Source organism: Zootoca vivipara, chromosome 2 (assembly GCF_965207765.1).
Source record: "Zootoca vivipara chromosome 2, rZooViv2.hap1.1, whole genome shotgun sequence".
Taxonomy (NCBI): domain Eukaryota; kingdom Metazoa; phylum Chordata; class Lepidosauria; order Squamata; family Lacertidae; genus Zootoca; species Zootoca vivipara.
Window position 1 is genome coordinate 105369261 of NC_142584.1, and position 27696 is coordinate 105396956.

Consider the following 27696-nt stretch of genomic DNA (forward strand, 5'->3'; position numbering starts at 1 on the left):
TGGAAGACTCTAACCATGGGCATACCCACACTGCTGCTTTCCCCTGGGAAAACCCGCTGTTTGCCACCAAACTGCAGCAAACATCCATCAAGTTTCCTCTGGATTGGCATTTGCGAGTTATAGACTGAACCACTCAAGGAAAGAGAAAATGGCAAGTGTTTTAACTGTGGCAAGAACTGAAACAGCCTCCAAATGAAATGGAGCTGATTATAGAAGGTTGCAGAATGGTTTTTTAAGTTGACCAATATTGTATTTATAGAGTAAAGGACGGCAACGTATTTAAGGAGATGTCAGCATTTATTAAGTTTTGGCAAACAGGTACAGGGCTGAGCAAATAATTCTGACAACCCAGTACCTAAACATTTCCTGTCATCTGTGCTTTTTCATTCCAGCATTCTATATAAAAAAGTAAAAGTAAAAAGAATTATTAAAATGCGCAGATTTGGATAAACTTTTACTCTACTTTTTTTTAAAAGTCTGCAATTTTAAAAAAAAATATTTTCCAGAATGTAAAAAATTGCAAGGTACATTAACAAGGCATCCTAAACAGATCTCAATTGAAAACCAAGGTGATCTCCTGTATCCCTGTATATACCATGTTAAAATTACAAAACACCACTTTTCTTATCCATTTTCATCGTCTTTCTTGGTCTCAGCTTGGCTTGGATAAATTGACTGCACTCAACCGTTAACTACTGGCTGTATCTTGCAATACTGCTTTCATTTGGGCACAAATATTCAAATGCAAAATACCTGTACACACACACACCTCATATCGATTTTGTACCTACACAGACACACACTTTCAGTTCCCATTTTTCACAATATGTCCACAAGCTGGATCTCCATTCTTGTCTAATCACCATTTCTGTGTATTTCTGAGAGGCTGCAGTTTAAAAGAGATGTACCACTCGCAGCTGATATGAGGGCTACAAATGTTGTACTTTGGAATCTGTATCCAAATGAGAGCAAATATAGCCGGGAGAGACAAAGAGGTTGCTAAAACATACTAGAAGCTATACCTACGAAGTAGTTTTAAATGGTTTATGGCAGGCACCCCCAAACTGCGGCCCTCCAGATGTTTTGGCCTACAACTCCCATGATCCCTAAGCTAACAGGACCAGTGGTCAGATATGATGGGAATTGTAGTTCAAAACATCTGGAGGGCCGAAGTTTGGGGCTGCATGGTGTATGCATTTGGGCCTCCCACATTCTTTAAGCCTAGGCTCCAGTTTCCATTCAGAATATATAGTAACCTGATCACAGAATTAAGGCACGTCAAAAGCCGCCGCCGTATTAACCGCGCTGAAGCTCAGTATTGTGTGTTACAGCCAGAGAGTTCTGTTGACACTACTTCACTGTTGGAAGGGCCAAAGACCCAAGTCCAACAGGAGAACAGATATAATTTAACACAGGCGGAGCACAGTGTTCATGTCCCCAACTCGGAAGAAAGGAAATATTTTGGACACAAATTTGACACTGAAGAGAACAAGGCGCTTCTTTTCTTCCGCATCAAAAAACCCCACCGTTCCTCCTTCATAGTCCAAACGGATTTGAATCTTTTGGGGGTGTTTACTTGGGTTCAGAACAGTCGGGGGCGACGTTAAGGTTTTGTACTGGCCGTTGTTAAAACCCACAGCCATGATTCCCTCCTCAGGGACCATATTCAGCTGTCCTTTCCTCTTCACAGATTCTTTGGCTACACCCACAGCCCAGAAAGTTCCCTTGCTCACATCTACTGTCCAATGGTGCTTCCCGGACGTGAATCCCTGACAGCCAAGCACGCAGCGGGTGGGGTCAAATCGCCCGGTGCTGTAGGGCAGCTCCTGGCGGACAGATCCCCATGCAACAGCTTTCTGGCCATCAAACACAATGAATCGAGGGTGAGCCGTCATGGGGTCCAGTTTCACGTTCTCTGCAAGAGATCAAATGCAACGGTCAGGCATGGAGCCAAGCTCCAAGAACCCTTCCCAAAGACCAATGTAAAAAACAAGTAACTGTTCATCTGCTGCGGGTGGTCATTTCTGAAGGCGGCCTCTTTATTGAGCGTTCCTCCTGATATGAGACTCGCATCAGTCTCAGCCAGCATGGCTGGGAACGAAGAGAGTTATGGTCCAACAATATATGGAAAACCACAGGTTGCCCAGGCCCCGCTGCCTCTTTTCTTTTTTAAAATAAAAAAAGCATGAATCTATCTTTACCGTGAGATATCCAGAATCTGTAGGGACTTACCATTTATCCACTTTTGTTCATCCAAAGTCTCTAGAGGAAGAAAAGGCGGATAAGCATATGCAAACTTCTGTGATTCATTAATGTGTTATATTTAGCAACAAATGAACTTTGTATATTAATACACCATCAATTTACATGCACCATTCTAAAGCCTTAGGAGTATTACACATTTCTCTCTCCTTTGTAAGCATCAAGCCTTGGAGCACACATTTACAGCAATGAAACTATTATTATTATTATTATTATTATTATTATTATTATTATTATTAGATAGCAATAAAACCATCAGGCTCACAATATTGTAACCCTAACAACCATGCACAGAGTTTTATACCACTGGGATGGATCCAGGACATTAAGATCCTTGAAATCAAAGGGACAAGTTAGTCATCACAAACTAATCCCAACAATTTCAATCACTAAAACTCCAGCGGGTGCAGAATGCCGTGGCGAGGCTCCTTACGGGGTCCTTGCCGCGGGATCATTCATCCAGTGCTTTACCAGCTGCACTGTCTCCTGGTGGAGTACAGGATTAGATTTAAAGTGCTGGTTTTGGCCTTTAAAGCCCTATGCGGCTTAGGACCCTTGTACCTACAGGACCGTCTCTCCTGGTATGCCCCACGGAGGACCTTAAGGTCCATAAATAACAACACTTTGGAGGTCCCAAGCCTCAAGGAGGTTAGATTGGTTTCAACTAGGGCCAGGGCCTTTCAGCACTGGCCCCGACTTGGTGGAACGGTCCATCACAAGAGACCAGGGCCCTGCAGGACATCTTTCCACAGGGCCTGCAAGATGGAGCTCTTCTGTCTGGCCTTTGGCTTAGACTCACTCTGAACCCATATATGGGATTTGGTATATAAATTTTCCCTTGGCTTTTTTGCTGGCCCATGTAGGACCAGCATGGACAGCTGGCTCAGGTGAATATCTGATGTTTCCTCCCTTTATGGTCTTGATTTATGGGCTATTACTAAAATGTGGCTGCATTTTAAGCCGTATTTTAATTAACTGTTTGTTGTTGTCGTTGTTTTCTATTACGTTTTATTGTAATTTATATTTGGTGTTAGCTCCCCTGAGCCCAGCCCTCACTGGGGAGGGCAGGGTATAAATAATAATAATAATAATAATTATTATTATTATTAAAGAATCACCAAGTTATTCTGAATCCAGCCCCCTGTATTTTAATGATAGGTATTATACAAAGGTGCAATGTGATTTGCACAAGCATTCACTGATTGCCTAGATAAAGAGCTAAATAAGAACAATAGTAAAATTCCCACCCCAGCGATCAGCTTCAGAAACCCATTTAGTACCTCTGAATTTCCTCAGTTTGCCCTGCAGTGAAGCACTCTCTTTGGAGAATTCCTGAACCATTGTACTGAGCTCCGAAGAATCAGGTGGAGTAGGAAACTGAAATTTGCCCCTCTTGCACCTAGAGGTTTAACAAACAGGAAGCCGCAGGAAAAGAAATCTTTATTAAACCCGCAGCTTCTCAGAACATCAGGCGCAGAATGTATCTACATACTGTAAACAGCTGGCCAAGCTGAACGAAGGTGAACTAGGACATTGGCCAATGGATTTGCAACTTTGGGTGTGGGGTAGGGTGTGGGGTAGGGGCACATGCTAGTGAAAATTCAGAGAAATCTAGGTAGAAGGGGAAGGATGCAAGAAGCATCCCGGTGGATCAGACCAACAGCCGACGTAGTCCAAGCCCAAAGATGGAAAGTGAGCAAGATCTCTAGTAAGGAAGGTTGGCAACTTTAAGATGATAGAATTTGCGGAAGCAGTAGGTTTAACTTATAGAATAAGAGAGCAAGAAGAATCATGAAAAGCGAAGGAGGTTAAGTCCATTGTTTCATGGCATGATGTAAAATGTTTATTTTGAGATGTACAAACTGGGAAAAAAATTAATAAAAAATGTTGTATATATAAAAAAGGCCTACGTAGTACAGCATTCCCTCCTTAGCAGATGGTTTTGAAAAGCCTGCCACCAGGACCAGGACTGAAAATCACACTCTCCCACTCAGACATACTGCTTTTGATCCTGGCACGCATGCAGAACATTACTAGAATGGCCTTCTGTGAAGGGTGGAGAAATGGCAACAGGAAGAACGGCCTCATACCTGTTGAAGATACTTCCAATATCCTAGCGAGAAAAAGAGGAGACAAGACAGAGAGGTTAGGTTGTCCAATTAATTTCTACAGGGGTTCATCTTATATCCTTTGCTTACATCATAAAACTCGAAACGGCATTCATAGGTTTCCCTGGTGGCCCCTAATCCAGGGACTGACCAGGCCTAGACAAAAGGTTGCTGCATCAACTACCTGCTACCTTCCCAGCTCATTTTGCTTTCAACCCGCAAAGCATTCGTTTCAGTTTGGCGGCATTAACAAACCAATTCAAGTCTTTTTGTGGATGCATAGCACAATACCTAATGCCTTGCGGGATATCTTTGGGAGAAGAGAAGCCTAAGGAGTAAACCAGGGGTCGGCAAGCTTTACCTCGCCCGGGCCGCTTCACTCCAGCAGAGATCCATCCCTCTGTTGGCCAGATTGCGCTCGCACGTGAGCCCGCAATTTCCGGCACTGCGGAAGCGAGTCCCCGTGCCGCACCGGTTTAGCACAGCGCGTGGGGGCTCACCTAGTGGCTCGGTTTGGAGGCGGCTCATGGGCCGGTTAAATGACCCCTGTGGGCTGCTTGTGGCCCATGGGCCTTAGGTTGCTGACCCCCTGGAGTAAACCCTACACAAATCCGGAGTGGAGTCCCTAAGTCACCTTGTACACCTCCTTCTGGCAACTCCTGCAGCCAAGCAGGTGCCAAATGTATTGCTCTGCTTTCCTTTCAACAGCATCCATGAGGCTGAGAGTGGGGGGATCTTGTCGTCTAGGCAGCCCAGGACCTTCATACACCCTGCCCAGGCTTGTATCCCAGGGAGGTAACTAATACAGCCGTTTGACTTCACCCCCCGGAGACGCACTCCATTGTCTCTCGAGGCAGATGGATGCCAACAAACCACACAGTACAGGCTAAGATCTTGCTCTGCTGAGGGGGAAGAAGGCCCTGCTTTGGACACACAACACCAGCAGAAACTCAGGTCATCTTTCCCCCCAGGTTCAAAATACTGGGCTTCCAGAGATCAGGAAAGGTGTTAACCCCGCAACGATGCGCCACTGGAGGAATGCGGCGAGAGGAGCGAGAAGGCCAAATGAGGAGGATGCAACAAAATGGGAAATAACAAGGAACATATCAGGCCATTGGTCCATCTAGCTCAGTATTGGCTACTCTGACTGGCAGCAGCTCTCCCAAGATTTCAGGCAAAGCCTCCCCTCCGGCACAGAGATGCCGGGAGCTGAACCCGAGACTTTCTTCTGCATGTGCTATCACTGTGCTACGGCCCTTAAATAATGGCATTTATTGATTTACAGTGTTACCTGCATCAGCCCACCTGGCGGCTCCTGACCCTTCTGCTCCAGCTCGCCAATTAGGGTGCTGATATGGGAAATCTCCTCGGAAAATTTAGCTGCATGCTCTTCCTTCTTCTTCTCTATCTCTATCTCCAGCTTCTGCAGCTGGGTTAACAAGAGTTGTTCTTCTTTCTCTAGAAACTGGTGGAGCTGCTGAAATTCCAACATAAGCTTCTGCCTCTCGGCTTCGGTTTCTGCCTGATTGGGACAGGTGCAAACAGTGGGGAGGGGGACGGCGACACTGTTTTTTAATTCATAATATTTCTTACCCACCCATTGGAAAGCACCTTGACACACAACGCGCCATTTTGTGTGTTCCAGCGCGCTATCAAATGTCTCTGCGAGAGGCACGGGCGTCCTTTGGCCTGCCAGAAGTCGCTGAACTATAACCCCCAACATCCCTGGCCCGCTGGTTGATGGAAAGTGTAGCTCAGCAACCCCTGCAGGGCTAAAAGGTCCTTTCACCTGCTTTGCAATGTCAAAATCCAGCTGTTCCCCAGGCTGCTTCCATTGCATATAAAGCAGGGGTCCCCAGACTTTCTGCGCGGCGGGCCGGTGCCCGCCGCGCCGACCGCGCGCTGGGCCGGAGGGCAGGGGAGTGCGCGCGCAGCGGGCCGGAGGGCGGGGGAGTGCGCGCCCGTGCGCATGCGCACACGCACGGGAAAAAAATCGCCAAAAATCGCTTGTGCGCATGCGTATGGGCCTCCCCCGACCCGGAAGTGCACCAGAAATGACCTCTTCCGGGTCGGGAGAGGCCCATACGCATGCGCACAAAGGATTTTCGGCGATTTTTTGCCGATTTTTTAGATCGTCGCTGCGCCGCGCGCCGTGAGAGCGGGCGGCGGCAGCGGGCGGCGGGAGTCGTCGCGGGCCGGATTGGAAGGCCGATTGGGCCGCATCCGGCCCGGGGGCCGTAGTTTGGGGACCCCTGATATAAAGCAAAATGGTGTTGCACCGAGTTGTAGATGTGTGTTGCCATGTCTTCTTTTGCAGAAAGAGAAGCTGGTGTTGTGAAACACCAGCTGAAACTGAAACTCATCGAACAGATTATAATTAGATGCTCTTGTAAAGTCGCTACTTTCAGAATCCAGCTGCCAAGGGCTAGTTCACAGGTGCATGAAGCATGCTCATAACACTTGGGGGGGGGCAACAGGTATCAACTTAATGCACCAGGTTGAAAGGTTTTTTTTTTTATAAAACACAGAACCACGTTGGAACTTATAACTCTAATGTCTGAGGTTAAAGTTTAGCCCAGGGTTTCCCAAACTTGGGTCTCTAGCCGTTTCTGGACTACCATTCCCATCATCCCTGAACACTGGTCCTGCTGCCTAGGGATGATGGGAGTTGTAGCCCAAAAACAGCTGGGGAACCAAGTTTGGGAAACCCCCATTTAGCTGAAATTTGTCATGTGAGGTGAGTGATAAAGGTACTGAAAGTTTTGCTCATCTTCTCAGCGGCCTGTAAGTTTTGGATGATGGAATCTCCAAACATGATGAGGTGGTTATATGGCTGTCACGATAAGAAGAATCATAAGCCGATGTACTAATGTCAGGATGGGTTCATCAAAGCAAATTGAGAATCGGCATTATCCAGATGAAATGTGTATGTCTCCAAGCAAGCATATTACGAAAGTATAGGGAATGTTATTTAGTGAGCATGAACAAGCTTTAACATAGATAAAAGTTGTGGGGATGTTTAGAAACCATAACATAGTACAGTGGTGCCTCGACTTACGAATTTAATCCGTTCCTGAAATCTTAAGAATCTAAACCAGGCATCCCCAAACTGTGGCCCTCCAGATGTTTTGGCCTACAACTCCCATCATCCTTAGCTAACAGGACCAGTGGTCAGGGATGATGGGAATTGTAGTCCAAAACATCTGGAGGGCCGAAGTTTGGGGATGCCTGATCTAGACTTTGTAACAAGAAAAGTTTAAGTACTATTATTGCTCACCTTAGGCAATCTATATGTCTTGTGAGAGTGTATATATGCATGTATTATTAAAAGTAGCAATAATAATAATAGTATTATTTGTACCCCACCCATCTGGCTGGGTTTTACCAGCCACTCTGGGCAGATTCCAGCACATACAAAAACATAATAAAACGCCAAACAGTTAAACATTAATAAAAATAGATACTCAAAAGATTCTCTCCTGTATACAAATTGATTAATTGCTGTTATACAAAACCTGAACTGAACTCACATCAATTCCAGGTGTACACTTTACTGAATTGGATCAAACAGCTAAAGGTGATAAACTGGTAGTCTTGGGGTTTTAAAAACTGGCACTCTGCATGGATAACACATGCAAAGCTGAAATTCCCAACACAGAAATGTAGAAACACCATATACAAATTAAAAACCAACTTCCGATTGTGCTTGCACTTACCAGCAGATCCTGGCTTGGCTTCTCTGCATCTAATTTAAATGATAAAATCTTGTCTCTCTCTTCTTTCAAAGTTTGCAAGCAGTGGTGTATTTTCTCCTAAGACAGATGCAAATAACACAGTTTTTGAGCCATTCACCATGTCCTTCTCAAATAAGCAGCTACAGTACATGCGAGAGAAAATTATTTAAGCTCAGTGCTGGAACAACATCTAAATACCATCAGATTGCTAATTTGCATTCCATGCTGTATTAAACTAATCTAAAACCGCTCCTCTGGCATATTTCACACACAATCTTCAAATAAGACCGGCTTTCTTCCAGCCACCCACTCGCTGAGATACAATAGATGCCGTTCCTTTTTCTGTATTTGTGGTGCTCAAACACCAGGCAGGTTTTAAAGTTTTTTTCTTCATCTAAATTCCCATTAATCAGCAACTGAAAAAGTTTGCAGTAGCCAAGAGATAAGCAGTGCCTCCACTTTGTACATAATTATATCAACCCTTCACTTATCCTTTGCATTTGTAACCTTCATTTTGTCACCTTGGCAACAAGCTCGGCTGTTAACTGACCCTCCCTTGGGAATCAAACATTATTGTTTTTAGCAATCACTGTATGAAAAACATGATTGAAAATCTCCCCCCTCCCCCCCCCAAAATTACGAGCCCCTCTCAGCCACCCACGTTACCTGGTAAACCTGAGCAGCCTCCTCTATAGGAATCACATTGTGATATTTATGCAGCTTGGACCGGTCACAAACCACGCAGATGGACGTTTGATCGTATTCGCAGAAGAGCTTCAGGGGCTCCTGGTGTTTCTTGCAGAGCTTCTGTTCTCCCGACTCCTTGGCTCGCCGCATGCTGAACTGCATGGCCAGCTCAACGATATTCCACAGGTGCCTGTTTGGCCGCAGGTTCTGCCAAGGGAAGGGTTTTCTGCACTGCGGGCAGGAGAACACGTTGGCAATGGACCCTTCACAGCACTGGGCAATGCAGTCCCGGCAGAAGTTGTGCCCACAGTCGATGACCATCATCGGGTTCTGGAAATAATCCAGGCAGATGGAACAGGTGGCTTCATCCTGGAGGCTTTTCTCTGGGTTCGGCGCAGCCATTGGCGTCTTCTAGCTGCAACGCAGAGGAACAAAGTTTAGTTTTCCTTTGCTTACAGAGAGGGGCGTCTCCTTTCTGCAACCAGGAAGTGGTTGCCTTATGGGAGAACTAGATTGCGATGGAGGGAGTGATGGGAAGTTCCAACAGCTGTGTTTGAAGGTGGTTTTAACTCTTAGAGGGACAAACGTATGTGTTGAATAGTTTCCCTGAAACATTTAACGGAGCAAATTATTGACATCAGGCAGGCGCCTTCACTTTTCGGTACTTGCTCAGAACATATTTGTTTGGGGAAGCCTATCCTGACATGCAGAAAGTTGACATGTGCTTTAATCTGGTTTTTAGCTTACTGTTGATTTAAGTTTTTTGTTTTTTTTAAGTGTAATAATTGCACCGACCCAGGTGGCGCTGTGGTTAAACCACTGAGCCTAGGGCTTGCTGATCAGAAGGTCGGCGGTTCAAATCCCTGTGACGGGGTGAGCTCCCGTTGCTTGGTCCCAGCTCCTGCCAACCTAGCAGTTCAAAAGCACGTCAAAATGCAAGTAGATAAATAAGAACCGCTACAGCGGGAAGGTAAACGGTGTTTCCGTGTGCTGCTCTGGTTTGCCAGAAGCGGCTTTGTCATGCTGGCCACATGGCCTGGAAGCTATACGCTGGCTCCCTTGGCCAATAATGCGAGATGAGCACGCAACCTCAGAGTCGGCCACGACTGGTCAGGGGTCCCTTTACCTTTAATTGCTTTTACACTTTTTTACTGCTTATTACTTTATTCTTTTTGTAAGCCGCTTACAAGTTTTATGACAATAATTGTAAAATAAATGCAGACTCTCGCTGCATTCAGCAGGTTGGCCATACTGATGAAGGACGCACTATTAAAGATTTATTCAAGCAACCTGATCCTATTGTGTGTACAGTACAGGGTTGCAGCCCAATGTGCCCTATCATACTGTATGCTGTTTAAGGATGAAGGATGGGTGTTTATGGGGGGGGGGCGGGTACTACAGAGTTCATACAACATCGGCATAAAAACATACAACAAATTGTTATGCAACATCAGCATATAATTGCCAGCCCACTTCCCTTTAATCCAAATTTAACTTTTAAGGAGGAAATCTGATGTTGCTTAAAACATTGCTGCCAATAACCTAGGTGCAATATCTGAATATTCTCATTTGCAATGCAAAGCCGCCATCCGAAAGTACCCGAAGTCATTAACACTAAAGCCATCTGCAAACGGTTAAAGGCGGATTATAAACTGGCAGAACTGCCTCTAATAAGGCCTCATCCACACTGAGCAGTTTTCCTCTAGGCCTGCTCCTTTCCCAGGGAACGCCCCCCCCCCAGCACTAAATTTGAGCACTAAATAATTATTTTCCTGGGCTTGGGGGAGTAGAAGAGGATGGATGAGTCTAAATACCCTGGCAGGAACGCTTTCATAAAGTGGAACAAAGTTGGTTCCTTTTCCTTCTTTGTTGCAAACTACTGGGCTGATGAAGTTATTGTCAAGGGTTGAGCCTGTCTTAATTACTTTGAATCTGTCTTGCAGCATTTACACCAAGCAAAAACTACAAAAATGCCAAAACGTTATTATTATAGGAAAACATTATTATTCATTTGGTTTATTTGTGGCCCAATACAATTTGTTTCTAGGTGTACACCCCTTGCATTTAAAGCACACACATTGCCTATTTCTTTTCCCCAAAAGAATGGTGGGAAATGTAGTTTAATAAATTGTAGTTCTGTGAGGGGTAAACTACAGTTCCCATGATTCTATTTTTTTTGGGGGGGGATATACTTTAAATGCATGGCGCATTTGCAGTCTATAGTTTTTCTACAGGGATGCTTCAATAGAGGAAAAACCCACACAATGTGTATCCCTTAGACAAGCCTCCCCCCCTTAATTGTTTTATTAATTTATAGTACTTTTTGACCCCACCTTCCTCCAATGGGCACAAGGTGACACACGTGCTTCCTCTCTCCCATCCCACCCCCATTCATAGCTGCCAAGTTATCCCTTTTTTACAGGGATTTTCCCTTATGCTGAATAGGCTTCCTCGTGAGAAAAGGGAAAACTTGGCAGCTATGCCCCCATTTTAACCTCACAACAACCCTGCGAGGTAGGCGAGGCTGAAACACTGTGACGGCTCCAAACAGTGACCAATCCTAAAGCTGGACCTGAACCTTCTTTCTCGGGATGCCCACGAGTTCTAGAGCTGTGCGAGAGGGAGAAAAACATTTTTCCGTGCCATTAACAATTTTAAATGCTTCTTTCACGTCACCTTTTCTCTGCACTAAAAAGCCCCGAACGTTGCAGCTTTTCCTTGTTAGGGGAGTCACTCCTCCACCCCCTTGATCATTCTGGCTGCTCTTTTCTGAACCTACCCCCCCCCAGCGCTCTAACCACTACGCCACACTGCCACCAGTTTAAATTAGAAAAGCAAAACCTCTTAAGCAGACCACGCTTCGGACCTCCCGGGGTTCCTTCCATGGCTTTTCAGCTGCCCCATCTCCGCCCATGTCGCCTGCAGCTCTCTCTCCACCCGCCCGCCCGCCCACCTACCTTGCTCTGCTCCCCTCTTGCTCTCGCCTGCTAAAATACAGCGTCCGACCCCCGGGAATCATCAGCCGACCTGCAAGGCAAAAGCCCGGCCCGGCCCAGCATAAGGAGAGAGCTCAGCAGCGGCCTAACTCCGCCCCGCACAGCGCTCCCAATGGGAGATCTCTGCCGGCTGCGTCAGCTCTCCAATAAGGCACCCATCTGGATTATAACCAACCAACAGAAAAAAAGGGAGCGGGGCGTTTAAAAAAACTGGAAATAAGGAAATGAGCTGGGTTTGCTGCCACAACCACCAGGTGGTTTCCTTAAGGGAGAAGAAAGCAAACAGCTGTTTTCTGATCGTCGTCGTCGTCGTTATATCGGTGTTGCTTGCAGCAATTTTATGCCCACTGCTTTGCAAGCTTTTCCTGAAATACTTTAAATAAATAAATGTGTTTAAGAGGCATGGGGGGGGGTGTTCAGGTGCACTTTACCCCACCCTGGATATACAATGCTGGCAAATACTACTGGACTATTCTTTTCCTGCCTGCCGGGAAACACTTAAAGGCGCAGGAGCTTGGGAAGGGTGCGGAACGAATAGTAACAAGGCCTTTGACAAGGTGCCCCATGATATTCTTGTAAAGAAGCTGGTAAAATGTGGGCTAGACAATGCTACCATTCAGTGGATTTGTAACTGGCTGACTGACCGACCCAAAGGGTGCCCATCAGTGGCTCCTCTTCATCCTAGAGAGAAGTGACTAGTGGGGTGCCACAGGGTTCTGTCTTGGGCCCAGTCTTAGTCAACATCTTCATCAATGACTTGGATGATGGGCTTGAGGGCATCCTGAGCAAGTTTGCAGATGACACCAAATTGGGAGGGGTGGCTAATACCCCAGAGGACAGGATCACACTTCAAAATGACCTTAACAGATTAGACAACTGGGCGAAAGCAAACAAGATGAATTTTAACAAGGATTCTTTAAAAGATTCCATGCATGCTAAACATTATAGATAAATTGTAGATCAAAAGAACCATTGTGATCAAAAATGATAAAGAAAATGTTCATAGCGTAATAATAATAATTTTTTTAAGTCACCATCCCAGCAAAATAACGCAACCAGGACAACCACTTAACCAGGCCTATATCACCCCCCTCACGTTACGAAATGCCTGCGAGTAAAGGAACATCTTAAAATTGCGCCAGAAAAATAACAGTGTGGGTGGCAATATTTTGTTTTAAGATGCATGTTTTCAAGATAGGAGTATTTGTGTGAAGGCACACTCTTCTGTCCTTTCCCTTTTCAAATTTATTTAATATATTACTTTGAATATGGGACGGTTGAGCATGCTTCAGAGGTCAATCCCTGCAAGACCCTTGCTGTAAATGGAGGAGTGCTAGGAGTCTGCTAGTAGAACTACCCCCCCCCCAGGTTGGCCACTTTGAAATCTTGCCACTATTTTATATTATTTTGATTGAGTCACAGAATTGAAGAGTTGGAAGGGGGACCCCCAAGGGTCATCTGGTCTAACCCCCTGCAATGTAGGAATCCTGCCCACAGCCGTCCCTTGTGCACCAACCTTCTGGTTAACAGCCAGACTCGCTGGCCCAAACTGCAAAGCTACACTCAGCCCATGGAGAGCGGGAGCGAGATCCTGTCCCTTCACCGCCTGGCGCTTAAAGATACATAACGGTGCTAACGAAGCAAGCTTTGCAGTTTTTTTCCTTCACCACTATCACAATGCTAGATATTTCAAACGGAGAAAGTGTTTGGGCTGCATCTTGCAAGAGAGTACTATTGACTGAAACCTGGCCAGCAGCTGTGACCCAATAAAGCGACTTCATACTTTTGAGTTAATTAGTAATCTGCTAACTAGGGTCAAAATACATAAACGTACTCCTTCCTCTTCGCCCAGGCTTCCTGCTTGTGAGTCTGCCTGGGGAAAAGAGACGCCCGATTGCAGGAACACGAAAGCGAAACTCACCTTCCCTTTTCTCCTCCAGCTCCCGGAAAACAGCTGCTGCTGTTGCTGCTTCGGCGATCATGGCTACCGCGGATCCTGCAAAACACCTTCAGGATGAAGTCACTTGTTCCATTTGTCTGGATTATTTCAAGGATCCAGTAATGATCACGGAGTGCCAGCACGACTTTTGCCGATCCTGCATCACTAAGTATTGGAAAAGATCGGGAGCTTCCATTTGCTGCCCGGATTGCAGAAGAAAAGCTTCCTGGCAAAGCCTAAAACCCAACCGGCGCCTGGCGAACATGGTGGAAGCAGCTAAGCAGCTCCGCCTGCAGCTGGAGCAAAGTCCAGGAAGGGAGAAAATGTGCAAGGAGCACAGGAAGCCTCTGAGTCTCTTCTGCAAAACAGAAAATACCCTTATTTGTATGTTCTGCGAGAGATCCAAGGCTCACAGAAACCACCGTGTTATTTCTGCAGAAACAGCTGCTGCAGATTACAAGGTAAAATGACTTGGTGCATTTTAGCAAAGAATGCAGTAGCGTGATGTGTATGGCTGGTGCAGTTGTGATATAACGATGATATACAACAGGGAAAGGGAACCTGTGGACTTCCAAGTGTTTTGAGCCCAACTCCCATTAAACCCAGCCAGGGGTGATGGGAGTTGTAGCGTAGCAGCACCTTGAGGGTCACAGGTGAGTAGCGCCCCCCCCCCAGAAGAAGGTGAACACTTCACTTAGTCGAAACAAAATAAAAAATAAATTCCTTCCAGTAGCACCTTAGAGACCAACTAAGTTTGTCATTGGTATGGGCTTTCGTGTGCATGCACACTTCTTCAGATAGCTTACTTAGTATATTTCTCCTCTTTTCAGAGCTGGTGTTTCAAATCTACAATCAGGGTTAGCTTCAAACCACACTGTGCCAATCCTGTTTGAAACGTCACGTGATAGTGGTTCACGGAGCTCTCTGCCAAGGTTGATCTTTGGTACTTCCAGAGAGACCCACCCTTCGCCCCCAGTAGTGGGCAGCCTCCCCCCACCATTTTGTGGGCCATCCTCTTTCAAGTCTGGCAGCCATTTTGTGACTGGGGTTTACAGTAATTTTTCCTCAAAATTCCAAGGTGTCCATTGGCCCCCAAAGGCTGGCAATTCCTGTCTTAAGCAGCCACAGCTGTTTCTGTCTCAGGGTCTTCCTTGCACATAGCATTTATAGTGAAATGGTTGCCTTTTCGTTTTCTGGATATATATTTTTTTGCAGGTTGCCACATGAAGTGCTAATTTTAAAAAAGGACAACTTTTTTTTTTTAAAAAAAAATCCAGACTTTATAAAAGAGCCTGGATGGATCCCCAGTATTGTGTGGTGTGTGTTTTAAGCACCGTCCTGCTTTTTGTGTGGAGGGTGTGGGAGTTGGGTGTGTTTTGGCCACTTCTCCCGGACCTAGGGTTGCCAGACTCAATAGAAGACAGGACTTCTGTGCCTTTAATTGCCCTGCTCTCTTTTGAGTCTGGAAACCTTAAAGAGAAACCAGCAGACCCTTTGTTTAATTTCCAAGCAAAGGGTCTGCTGGTTTCTCTTTAAGGTTTCCAGACTCAAAAGAGAGCAAGGCAATTAAAGGCACAAAGGTCCTGTCCTCTATTGAGTCTGGCAACCCTACTCGGACCTGTGCCACTGCCGCTGATGGAAGTTGAGAGCCCAGCCACTTCTGGTCAGCTGCAGGCTCCCTCTGCCCCACCCTAAACATTTTCAAGTCTGCTGCTTGTTGCAAATAAAACATTCTCAGTCTGCAGAAACTTTAAATCTACCGTATCATCCATTGTCTGTCCTTAGGGTATACTACTTGGACATCTAAAGGAACTGAAAAAAGAAAGAAACAAGATTCTGTCGGTTAAATCAAATGGTGAGAAGCCATGCCAGGAGCTATTGGTAAGAATTGGCACGACTCCTCCTTTTAAGGCATTAGGGTTGCCAGACTCAATAGAGGACAGGACTTCTGTGCCTTTAATTGACCTGCTCTCTTTTGAGTCTGGAAACCTTACAAGAGAAACCAGCAGACCCTTTGTTTAATTTCCAAGCAAAGGGTCTGCTGGTTTCTCTTTAGGGTTTCCAGACTCAAAAGAGAGCAGGGCAATTAAAGGCACAGAAGTCCTGTCTTCTATTGAGTGTGGCAACCCTATAAGGCACGGGTGTCAAACTCAAGGTCCGCGGGCCAAATCCGGCCCGCCAGACCTCGTCATGTGGCCCGCCGAGCGCCCCAGCCAGCGGGACCTTGCTGCTGAAGCGCCGCGCTGACAAAGCGCCGACAAACAGCTGGGGCCTGGGGGGGGGGTAGAAAGGCGGCCGGAGCAGCGCTGCGTGGAGCGCCCTGAGCCACAGCAGGAGAAGGAGGAGGCAGCTTGCCGGGTCAGTGCCCAGCAGTGCCGCATGAAGAGTCCCGAGCCTCTGCGACGCAGCAGTGCTCTGTAGCACTTTGAATCCTCCTCCTCCTGCCACGGCTCGGCGCCTGGAAACGGCTGCTGCTGCTGCTGCAGCACAGACAAAGCACCCAGCAGCATCGCGTGGAGGAGGAGGATTCAAAGTGCTACAGAGCACTGCTGCGTCGCAGAGGCTCGGCACTCTCCGTACGGTGCTGCCGGGCACCGACCCGACAAGCCGCCTCCTCCACCTCTTGCCTCACCTCCTCCTCCTCCTGCCGCGGCTCAGCCTCATGAACGTGAGCTCAGCAGCGGCTCAGCCTCATGAACGTGCAACTGTGAGGCTTTACACACGTCTGCTAAAACGGACTCCCGCTGCCTCATGCTGCACGGGAAATGCTTTTTGCCCCTGGGTCCCTTCGCGCTCTTTTCTGGCGCTGAATCAAGGTGGCGACCCCCCCCCTTCCCTTTCTTTCTTCCTCTCTCTCGTTCTTATTCTTTCTTTCCTTCTCCTTCCTTCCTTCTTTATCTCTGTCTTCTCTCCGTCTTTCTTTTTCTTTCCTTCTTTATTCCCTTCCTTCTTTCCTACTCTTCTTTCTCTCCCCTCTTTCCTTCCTCTCTCCCTCCTGCTCCCTCTTTTCTTCCTTCCTTCCTTCCTTCCTTCCTTCCTTCCTTCCTTCCTTCCTTCCTTCCTTCCTTCCTTCCTCTCCCTCATTCTTATTCTTTCTTTCCCTCTCTACTTCCTTCCTTCTTTCTCCCTTTCCGTCTTCTCTCCCTCTTTCTTTTTCTTTCCTTCTCTCCCCTCTTTCCTTCCTCTCTCCCTCCTGCTCCCTCTTTTCTTCCTTCCTTCCTTCCTTCCTTCCTTCCTTCCTTCCGTCCTTCCGTCCTTCTCATCTTTCTTCCTCTCCCTCATTCTTATTCTTTCTTTCCCTCTCTACTTCCTTCCTTCTTTCTCCCTTTCCGTCTTCCGTAAGTTTAAAAATTACAGTCACAGGAGTTGAAATATTTTAATGTTCTCCTATATCCCATTTTAGTTTCTGTTCAATGAATGGCTGGTGTGCTCATTTAACACCCTCCTCATATGTTTTCTTAACATCTGATGTGAACACCTGAAAGAGACTTTAATTGATTAATTGATTAATTCCAAGTACGTGCAGTGCTTTCCCCCCCAGGGGGGTACGCAGTACCGGCACCTCTTTTTGTTGTTGTTAAAAAGTGTGACGCTATAACAATTTCATGGTGAGTACCCGCACCTATTTTTCCAGGAAAACCGCCCACTGAGTACGTGATATGTATTCCAATGTGATATGATTAGGATCTGGATTGGGCAATCTGTTAGAACATCCCATTGTCATTTGTAGAAAGAGGCAGAAGCCAAGAGGGAGGAGATTGTGTCTGAATTCCAACACCAGCGACAGTTTTTGGAGGAACAAGAGCAACGCCAGCTGGCGAGGTTGGAAGACATAAAAAGAGAGGTGGAGAAGAGAAGAAAAGATTATGCAAACAAATTTGAGGATGAAATATCCTACATCAGCGATCTGATTGGTGAGATAGAAAAGAAGGGCAATCAATCAGCAGATGAATTCTTGGAGGTAGGTCTAGTATTCTGAACCAGAATGTGTTCATGACAGAAATATCCTGCATCGGTGACTTGATTGTTGAGATGGCAGATAAGGGTGGCCAAGCAGCAAATGAATTTTTAGGAGCTGGTATTCCAATCCGATATTGATTCATAGCCAGCACAAATTGGTTGGCAGAGGCGGCTGGCCAGCAACTCACTGCATGTGTGATAATACGTAATGGTTTAATAAGAAAAATGGCCACTGATGGTTGATTTTTTTGCAAGTAAGTTGCTCTCATTGCGTAGGCATCCCTCATCCTTCTCAGAATGAGTTGGAATTGCAAAGGGGTATGTGTGTGTGTGTGTGTGTGAAATGACACCACTTTCAAAGTCTCATGTCTCTTGAACAACAGCAAAGGGTAGAATGACTATAGCAGGCGCTGACAAGGTTATCCGGCCATGGGCCGGACGGGCACAGCGTGACGCCAGAAATGGCATCTGCGCATGTCCACAGCACTGGAAATCGCTTCTGCGGCTGCACAGATGGCAGAAATGGTGCCTGCGCTAAGCGATTTTCGGCGTCTGGGCATGCGCAAATGCGATTTTTGGCACAGGCGCCATTTCCGGTGCCACTTGATGAGTCCCCACGCCATGCTGCACCGGTTTAGCGCAGCGTACGGGGGACTCGCCAAGCAGGCGGCTCGGTTCACGGGCAGCCCATGGGCCGGATAAACGGCCTCCGTGGGCTGGATACGGCCCATGGGCCGAAGGTTGCCGACCTCTGGACTATAGCGTTGGCTATAATCCCATGTTTTTTGAAGCCAAAGAAGCTAGTGGACATGTGACTGTCAAGTTATTTTGTAATTGATTATCACTTTATTCCTACCCTTTATATACAAACATAAAATGCAAACCAAGTTATGTAAAGCAGACTGAAATGGATGAGGTAATTGATGGAATGCTGAACCATGTAAATTCAGCAGTTGTAATCTTGGCACTGAAGACAAGAGGTTTCTATGACTGACAAGAGACTTTGATGACTGTCATATAACTGACATTCCTTGCCCTTCTATTATACGATAGCACAACTGCTGCATCTGCCAGCTGAGGGGAGGCCATGACATCAGCCCAAGGCCCTCCAGTGCTTAGGGACTTCGAGTTTAGCTAGATATATGCCATAGGGAGGAAACTAGCTTACAGTTTCCAGGATTCTTTGGTTGAAGCTGTGTGCTTTAATGATAGTGTGCTCGTGACCTCAGTTCTCCATTGTGAAGTCATGTAGGGTAAGTTTACAATTGGAGATCCAAGTATGCTGGTGAAATTGACCCGGCTTTTCCCCGACCCTAGCGTTGTTCATCCATTTTTTTGTAACTACATACCACCCAATTAACTGCACTCTACACAGTTCACAACTTAAAATAAATTAAAAACAAATATAATTGGATAAAACAATCAATGCAGTAGCAGCCTAGCACAGAAATTAATACAAAGCCGCACAAAGCAGTATAAGCCGCACAAAGCAGTGTAAAATCAATAAAAGGGCATTGGAACATAGCAAAGAGACAAACAATAGTTCATATATATATATATATATATATATATATATATATATATATATATATATACACAGTATATATACCGTGTTTCCCCTTTTTTAATACGTAGTCAGAAAGTAAGCCATGGCAGGGTCTTTATGCATTCGCGAAATATTAGACATACCCCGAAAATAAGACGTACCATATTGCTTTCTTTTAGAGCCTCAGAGAGGCTTGAGACCAGATGGGAGGGGGTGCATGAATTGAGCCCGTCGCCAGGCGAGCCACGCTGGGAGCCTCCCCGCTCTTCCCAGGACTTTTTTCCACTTGGGCCGAGCGCCCGGACGGGGAAACCTCTCGGCGTCGGGAGCCCTGCTGGCCCCCTTCACGCCGCCAGAATGTTGTGGGCCGCATGGCCAGAGGCAGAGCGGCGGCGGGAGCCTTGCTGGCCCCTCCGCGCCGGCAGAACATTGTGGGCCTCATGGCCCAAGGCAGAGCGGCGGCCGGAGGTCCGCTGGCCCTTCCACGCCGCCGGGGCGACTGACGGCAGCGGGAGCCCTGCTGGCCCCTTCTGCGCCGCCAGAACATTGTGGGCCGCATGGCCCAAGGCAGAGCGGCGGCCGGAGGTCCGCTAGCCCTTCCGCGCCGCCGGGGTTACTGACGGCAGCGGGAGCCGCGCTGCCGGAACGTTGTGGGCTGCATGGCCCGAGGCAGAGGGGCGGCGGGGCGACTGACGGTGGCGGGAGCCCTGCTGGCCCCTTCCGCCTTCCGTGAGCAACAAAAAGAAAGCCAGCCAGCCAGCCAAGAGCTCGCGATCGCTCCTCCAGACCACCCCGCCGAGAGCCTCCGGCCTCTCGAGCGGCGATGCTCGGGCGCCCGAATAGGAAGAAAGACCCCCTCACCGGATTCTGAGCGCTCCCTGCTCCCCGACGGATCGGGCAAAACCTGGCACGCAGCGCAGGCGCGGGACAGAAGGCGCGATCTAGCCTCGGCAGCCCTAGTGAGCCATTTAAAGCTGCGGCCGCCGCTTCACTGCTTTTTAGCCCCCTCCAGTTGTTTGCCGGCTTTCTGCGTCCTTTTTGTGGTGCATGAGGAGCGCTGCCATCAGGTGCATGAGGAGCGGCCGCCTTTCTAAGCTCCCCCCCCCAGTTGTTTGGTAGCTTTTGTGGCGCATGAGGAGTGCTGCCATTGGGACGCACTCCGAACTTTTTTCTACCCCACCCCCCCAGCGGTCTGGCCGGCTTCTCCTGCCTTCGCAGGGTGCTGCCAGCCCAGCAGCAGCAACACCGGTCGCGGCAGGAGGAGGCAGGAACCATACTAAGACACACACACACACACACACCGAAAATAAGCCATAGGCTTATTTTCTTGAGTAAAAAAATTATAAGACGGTGTCTTAAAATGTGGGAAACACGGTATATATAGTTGACGTCCTGCAAAGTCAATCTCTGAGCAGACCCATTGAAACCAATGGCTGAGTATTATTAACATTGGATGTCACCCATTAAATTGAAATTATACCGTGTGCAAAATGTAGCTAAATTGTCTTTGCTCTTTTCACTTCTAGGGTATCGGAAGCATACTGGACAGGTACCTGCCTTCTGCTTTTGCTCTGTAACAATGCTTGGCTTACTTGTGGCCCTCTTTCCCCTCCCCAACAACCCTTTTAATGGCATCTTAGCTACTGTTTTGAGGCTGCAGGGAACCATCATTGGACCACAATGGGCAAGTCAGTGGGGCAGGGCTTTTGGATTTCATTAAGGGCCTTCCTGCCCTCAGTCCCACTCCCCAATAATTTTGAATACATCACCCTCTTATTTTATTCCTATAGGTCTTAAATTGGGATTGACAAGGGAGTCCTGATTAGTAAAACCAAACACATAGAGCCTAGCCCAAAGGGAGGACCCAGAGTTCCAGGGCTCTTTATCTCTTTTGCGATGACTGTGAGTCGTCATCCCCATCTCCCAGCAGGCCTGAGTGCTCTCCGTTTTCAACAGCTACATGCAATGGCAGGGCAGAGGTTTGTCACCTCTGATTTAGGGGATCCCCAGGCTTGGGGAGCCTAATGCCACTCTTGAGACCTCCGTCTCATCATATCTGAGGATATACAGCCCTTGTGGCATGCAACTCAGGGTTCCTTTTTATGCGGAGCACAGAAGTAAAAAGAAACAGTGGTGCCTTTGTGTAAGCAAAAACAGGGATTAAAATTTTGGATGTTGAACTAGGTAAAGAAGCCATGGTGGAATTTACACACATATTTCTTTTTTAAAAATCCTGTGAAAATGCTTTTTAAAAAAAAAAATTAAAAAACACCGCACTGTCGCCATCCAGTGTCACATTTGTATATTGCACTTTACAACACACTAAAATGTTTTACAGTGGTACCTTGAGTTACAAATGCTTCAGGTTACAAACTCCGCTAACCCGGAATAATTACTTCAAGTTAATGCCCCAGGATGAGAACGGAAATCGCGTGCCGTATTAGCGAAAGCACGCCTCTAGTTAAGAACAGTTTCAGGTTAAGAACGGACCTCTGGAACGAATTAAGTTCGTAACTAGAGGTACCACTGTATTTGCTGAGTCCTATCATTACTTCATCCCAGACTCCTAGGAATGTAACCTGATCCCCGTGGCACCAAGAAGAGACCTTATTCAGCCTGCAGTCTCCACCTTGGAACTCTCCCAGGTGCTACAGATAGCAGGTACAGCTACACCTAGGATTCTGGGATGAATAAGTAATCGATTCTCTGCCTAGTTCACCATCCACCGGACCTCAGTCGACGTGACTACAAGATCTAGCACAATTTTTGTGCTTTGTTTTTCCTTGCCTACCCCGTCTTCTCCCGGTGCCCAATCTGTTGCTTAGCATAACTTCTTGCTTGATTAAAAGTGCTTTCCAGACTGATGCTACTTCAGTCACATACCGGCAATTTGATTGCAAGGTTTTGCACAATGTAGCTGCTTCCTCAAAAGATCAGACTTTTATTGAGATAAGGACAGGGAGATGTACTTATAAAGTGTGGAGTGATGCTTGCTTTGACTTCACTTCCCTGTAAACGAATTGGGATGAAAGCTCATTAAATAGCCAATGTCATCCAATCTCCTTTGAAGCAAATCGGCATGTATGTATGCTCAATAAGCAGGTAATCTAGAAATGGCCAAAGATTACTGGAGAACTCAAAAGCTTGCTGAAGGGGCCACAGCTATAAGGCTCCTACACTTAAGCATTCACCTTTATCCCATTAACTATGAGGCCGAAATTAAACTTTTTACCATCATAGCACCCCTATGCTATCAAGTGGCGGATGAGGCTGCTAGCGAGCCTTTGTGAAGCAAAAAAGGTGGCAGTTAAAATAAGGGACTGTACAAATAGATTGAGGGTGGTCCTTTGAATATCTCGCTTTCTCCCACTAGATGTGAGACAGAGAAGTTTCAGTTTCCAGCTACACCTGCTTCTACAGACATGAAGGAAAGGCTCAGGCAATTCTCTCAAGAAAGTGCATCTTTGACGAGTTCTCTGAGGAGAGTCAGAGGTTTGTATGAGAGAACCCTAAATCGGATTGCAGGAATGAAACAGGCCCTTATGGCCAGCAGCTTTGTACCTTTAAGAGAAGCGTAGCAGAGTGATGCCAGCAGCGTCGCTTTTCCCCATGGTGCTCATTACTAGAAAAAGCGAGTGACTTTGTGCTTGTGTGGTTTGGTGGGTTAGATAAAAGGTCTGACTAAGACCAGGGGCAACTAGGGTCATCAAACACACAAGGAAGCGTTTTTTTCAGCTGCAGTAACAGTATAGACGCCGCTAGAGGATGATGTTTTGCTACCTCTCCTGTAGGTTCTTTTCCCAGCATGCCCAGCAGGGTCTGCTGGCTGAGTTTTGAGGTCCCAAAAAGGGGCTTTTACCTTGCGCAGGTGTGACATTTGTATACCCTATGTTGCTAAGAACACTCCCCATTGTGGAATGTGGTGTTGTGTCCAAATTTGATACGAAATATATATAGAATTGTTAATACAATTTTATGAAATGGTAAAACGGCATACAAAAAAATTAAAAACTGTTTGTGCGTAACCTTTTTAAATATTTGAATGGACTATACCTCATTTTAGTCATTAATAGGCAGAAGTTCATCCATTTGTGCTACAGGAAATAATTTTTGAGAAAAAAAATGCAAAAGTCATCACCCTACTGCACAGTCATATCTCTAGATACGAATTGTGTGGGTTGCGTACAACACGGGTTACATATGCGCCAAACCCAGAAGTTTGGTTACTTCCGGGTTCGGCGATTCGCACATGCGCAAACGTGCCGAATTATGTCGTGCAGAATCACACAGGGAGCATGCGCAGATTCGGTGCTTCAGGGTAAGTACTGCTCTGGGTGCGTACAGGGCTCCAGAATGGATCCCGTTTGCATCCAGAGGTACCACTGTAATCAGATTGACTCTCTCTGTCTTCCCTCTGTCTCTAACCCACTCTGACTCCTATGCTTCCCACCCACAAGAAACCAACCGAACTAACTGTCTATTTCCAACTCTCTAAACCTCTGGCTAAGCCTTTTAAAAGCAGGTAGGCTCCGCCTCTGGGCTTTTCTATTGGTCTACCTATTAACCCTTTCTCTCCCCCTGTACAGACAGGGACCATGAGGGTAATCTCGTCCAATCTCCTGCACCAGGCCTCCCCATCTATGCCGTGAGCGTCTTCTCTGCACCCGCCATCAAGAGCAGGGCAGATAATGACCAGGCTCAGTCGAAAAGGGGTTTGAAAGCTAATCAGCAGTGCCTGAGAAGCCCTGCGCAAAGAACTCTTAAAAAAAAGGCAGCTTTGCTGAGCACCTTGCAAGGCCTGGCGATTAGCTGAGATTCTGGCCTAGTGAAGCCCCTTGCAAAGCTCTCTGTTAGACCCATGAAGTGGGGGGAGGGGGGAAAGGGTCGCCTGACATCATTATGACATCGGGGGTGGAGGAGAGAATAATCTCTATTCTTCTCTATTGCTATCAAGTCCCCATTATACAACTCATGCACCTTACCGTAAGTGTGGGGGGGAAAGGGTGTTCACTCTTTGCTACCCAGAATTCACTTGATCACCCTGTTTTATCATTCTTACCACTACGGCTGCCCTCACTTTAACAGAATCATTCGTCATATCATAGATGTTGTTCATCTGTCAGTTAGCCTTAAGAACATGATTCATGCGTTAGTTGATAATTATTGTGAATGGTTATTGTAGTTAACAACAATGCTTCATTGGTGCGTGGTTAAACAGGCTGCAAGGTCCCTTCTGTTAGCCTTATGGTGGGTGTTTTACCTTGCTCTCTCTTCTCCTCCTAGACTGTTCTGAGCCCAACTGTTCTCAGTCCAACAAGGTCAACTCAAAATGGAAAAGAGGTAAGCTTCTAGTTCTGGAGAGCGAAAACAGGCCAGGTGTTGGAGAGTTCCAGCATTTGATGTCCTGATGTTTCTCTCTTGAGATAAAAGTTGCTGCAGGGGGAGATCCAACTGGACTGAGGCCCTCGCAGCAGTGCTGAGGGGCGGAGGAAGCGAGTTAGTCCCTGTGCTGTCACTCCAGTCTAAACCACCACCACCCCCAGCAAGTAAATAGCTCAAGGGGGACTTAGATTGGGGGAAATGGTGTTGTGGAAAGGGTTACATTAACCATTTTCCAGCTCAAGGGCCACATACTCTTCAAGACAGCCTTCCTTAAAAATAAAAAAATGGTTTATAAACTGCACACACAAAAAACACACACACAAAAACACACAGCACATAACTCACAAATAACAAAAATGAAATAAAACAGTGCAATGCGAAAACACAAAAATATTTCAGCCATCGACTTCTGACTTCCTTGGTGTGGGTTCTTTGTTTCCTTGTTACTTTCCTCTATTTTTCAATAAACATAGCCTGCATTATATCCCTTACGGAGTTCCGAGAGTTATTCAAAGCATTCTAAAGTTTTGATTTTTTTACGGTTATTTTATTTAAGTTTTGTAAAACTTAAGTTTTATAAATTTAAGTTTTGTAAAAAACACAAACATATAAAACAAATATTATAATCCTTATACAAATACAAACCATAAATACCAAAGAAGGAGAAAAGAAAAAGAAAAGAAAAATGAGAAAGAAAATTTAAAATTTATTTCCAACCATTTGTATATCGTTTCCCTTAATATTTACACCTAACTTGCTATTCCTTAAGGGACCCAGGTGGCGCTGTGGTTAAACCACTGAGCCTAGGGCTTGCTGATCAGAAGGTAGGCGGTTCGAATCCCTGTGACGGGGTGAGCTCCCGTTGTTCGGTCCCTGCTCCTGCCAACCTAGCAGTTCGAAAGCACGTCAAAATGCAAGTAGATAAACAGCGGGAAGGTAAACGGCGTTTCCATGTGCTGCTTTGGTTTGCCAGAAGCAGCTTTGTCATGCTGGCCACATGACCTAGAAGCTATACACCAGCTCCCTCGGCCAATAATGCGAGATGAGCGCGCAACCCCAGAGTCAGTCACGACTGGACCTAATGGTCAGGGGTCCCTTTACCTTTTTACCTGCTATTCCTTATATCCACTGAATATAATAAACAAACAAGCATTCTAAAGTTTTAATATGGGGACAATGTTCTTTTAAATATAGCCTATAAATCTCCCATTCCTTTTTAAACTTTTGGGTCGGTTGATCCCTGATCTTTTCCGTCATTTTCGCTAGTTCCATTTATTCAAGCAGTTTTACTTGCCACTCCTCTTTTGATGGGATTTTATCTCCTTTCTACCCCTTGGCAAGCAGCATCCTTGCTGCTGTTGTTGCGTACAAAACCCCCCTTCTTTTCTCTCAAGACAGCCTTCCTAGGGCCACAGGCCATGCTGGGTGGTGCCAGAGGCAGAGCCATACAGGGGGGCTAGCCAGGGTTTTTGCCCGAGATGAAGCCTTCGGAGGGGCACCATTGAGACTCCCAGTCCCCCAGTCAAACTGAGCCTTTGGCCCTGGTGAAATAAATCCAAGTTTTGCCCCTGCCAGAGGCAGAAGTGGGTGAAGCAGCAAATGTAAATTTCATTTTTGTTTCTGCACACGCAGTCTCCAGCTTTCAACTCTCACCCTGCATGTGCCCCTGTATCCTCACCATGCCAATTTGATTGTATGAATTGGCCTAATTGGTTCTGCATTTCTCCCCTTCTAAAGAATGCATGCAATTTGCGAGCTCGGTACGCTACCTTACGGAAGTAACTGATTCTGTTAAGCGTTTGTCTTGCCCTGCTTCTGGTTCTCTTTCAGAAAATGTGGTGTTGGATCTGGAAACAGCCCATCCCCGGTATGTTGTGTCTTCTGATGGAAAATCAGTATGGTGGGGAGATGTCCGTCAGGACTACCCCTACAATCCAAAGAGATTTCAATACGCTCGCTGTGTGCTTGGAACGCAGGGATTCAGCTCTGGGAAACATTATTGGACGGTGGATGTCGAAGATGTTGACCATTGGGCTGTAGGCGTAGCCAGAGAGTCTGTGGAGAGGGATAGAGAAATTGATTTTGAACCTGATGAAGGGATCTGGGCGTTGGGCTTTAGTTATGATCAGTACAAAGCTCTGACTTCACCTCCTACCATTTTGGAACCAGAAGAGGATCCAATAGAGATCCAAGTTTCTTTGAACTATGAAGCAGGGACTGTGGCTTTTTATGATGCTGAAGATAGGACCCGCCTCTTTATTTTCAAGTCAATTGATTTTGAAGGGGAGGAAGTTTTCCCCTTTTTCCGGATTGTAGATTCATCAACTCCCCTCCAGCTGTGCTCTTAAAGCACATGGTCCTTGGCCTGTGCTTTGCCTTGTCTGCGTGCTCAGACAAGTCCAGATGTTAGTCCCAAAGAGGAGTGGATATCATTTCTGTGCACATTGTCTTTGGATGTATGTTTCCATCCCATGCTGCTGTCCCACATTCCCCTTCAACAAAGGACCAAAGGACCAAGGTGTTTTGGTTTGACTGTGCAGATGATTGCTTTTTAATTCAGTACAGCAAAGAAGCACTATAATATTGCAAATAATGTTCCTTTAATTTTGCAACTCTTGGTGGTGCCAATGGGGGATTTCCTCCCAATGCAAATAGCTGCTTCAGAGGAGGGATTATACTTGGGACCAAAGCAAAGAAGGAAAGGGTTAAATCTCCCGCCACCTTTTGTCATTCTAATAATCATCACCCTTTTGTTGTTGTTGAGTCATTTAGTCCTGTCTGACTCTTCACTCTTCGTGACCCCATGGACCAGAGCACACCAGGCACTCCTGTCTTCCATTGCCTCCTGCAGTTTGGTCAAACTCAACTATACTGTTTATTAGCATGTAACTCCTCAGGTTTTTTTCTTTAGCTTTTTACATTTAATAAACCTGTGATTTGATGTTGCCATTGCAGTCTTTCAATCATATCGTTAATCCATCAATAAAGTTATAAAAAAATTAACCTTTGTTATGACTCATTTTTTATTTTGCGGTTCTGTTACGATATTTTTGGTTTACAGTATTCAATTGCTTTTAAAAGG

At 46.3% G+C, this 27696-nt stretch overlaps 2 protein-coding genes across 6 annotated transcripts; one reads left to right on the forward strand and one right to left on the reverse strand.

Annotated features, from left to right (window-relative positions):
• Positions 1-278: 278 nt before the first annotated feature.
• LOC118080936 (zinc finger protein RFP) lies at positions 279-13846 on the reverse strand. 5 transcript variants are annotated; one of them, XM_035106983.3, is made up of 8 exons: positions 13709-13846; positions 8771-9206; positions 8087-8182; positions 5662-5892; positions 4353-4375; positions 3543-3661; positions 2233-2262; positions 279-1915 (listed from the first exon to the last, which is right to left on the reverse strand). In XM_035106983.3, exons 2-8 carry the CDS (start codon positions 9191-9193, stop codon positions 1407-1409), a joined length of 1431 nt encoding a protein of 476 aa, XP_034962874.1. In that variant the 5' UTR covers positions 9194-9206; positions 13709-13846; the 3' UTR covers positions 279-1406. The 5 variants fall into 5 exon arrangements, with proteins under 5 accessions (XP_034962874.1, XP_034962873.1, XP_034962875.1 ...); XM_035106982.3 differs by lacking the exon at positions 13709-13846 and adding an exon at positions 11749-11903; XM_035106984.3 differs by lacking the exon at positions 13709-13846 and adding an exon at positions 11633-11825.
• LOC118080098 (E3 ubiquitin-protein ligase TRIM39-like) lies at positions 13768-27617 on the forward strand. The gene is made up of 7 exons (XM_035105027.3): positions 13768-14187; positions 15512-15607; positions 17457-17687; positions 20759-20781; positions 22606-22724; positions 24516-24572; positions 26445-27617. Exons 1-7 carry the CDS (start codon positions 13768-13770, stop codon positions 26960-26962), a joined length of 1464 nt encoding a protein of 487 aa, XP_034960918.3. The 3' UTR covers positions 26963-27617.
• The last annotated feature ends 79 nt before the right edge of the window (positions 27618-27696 follow it).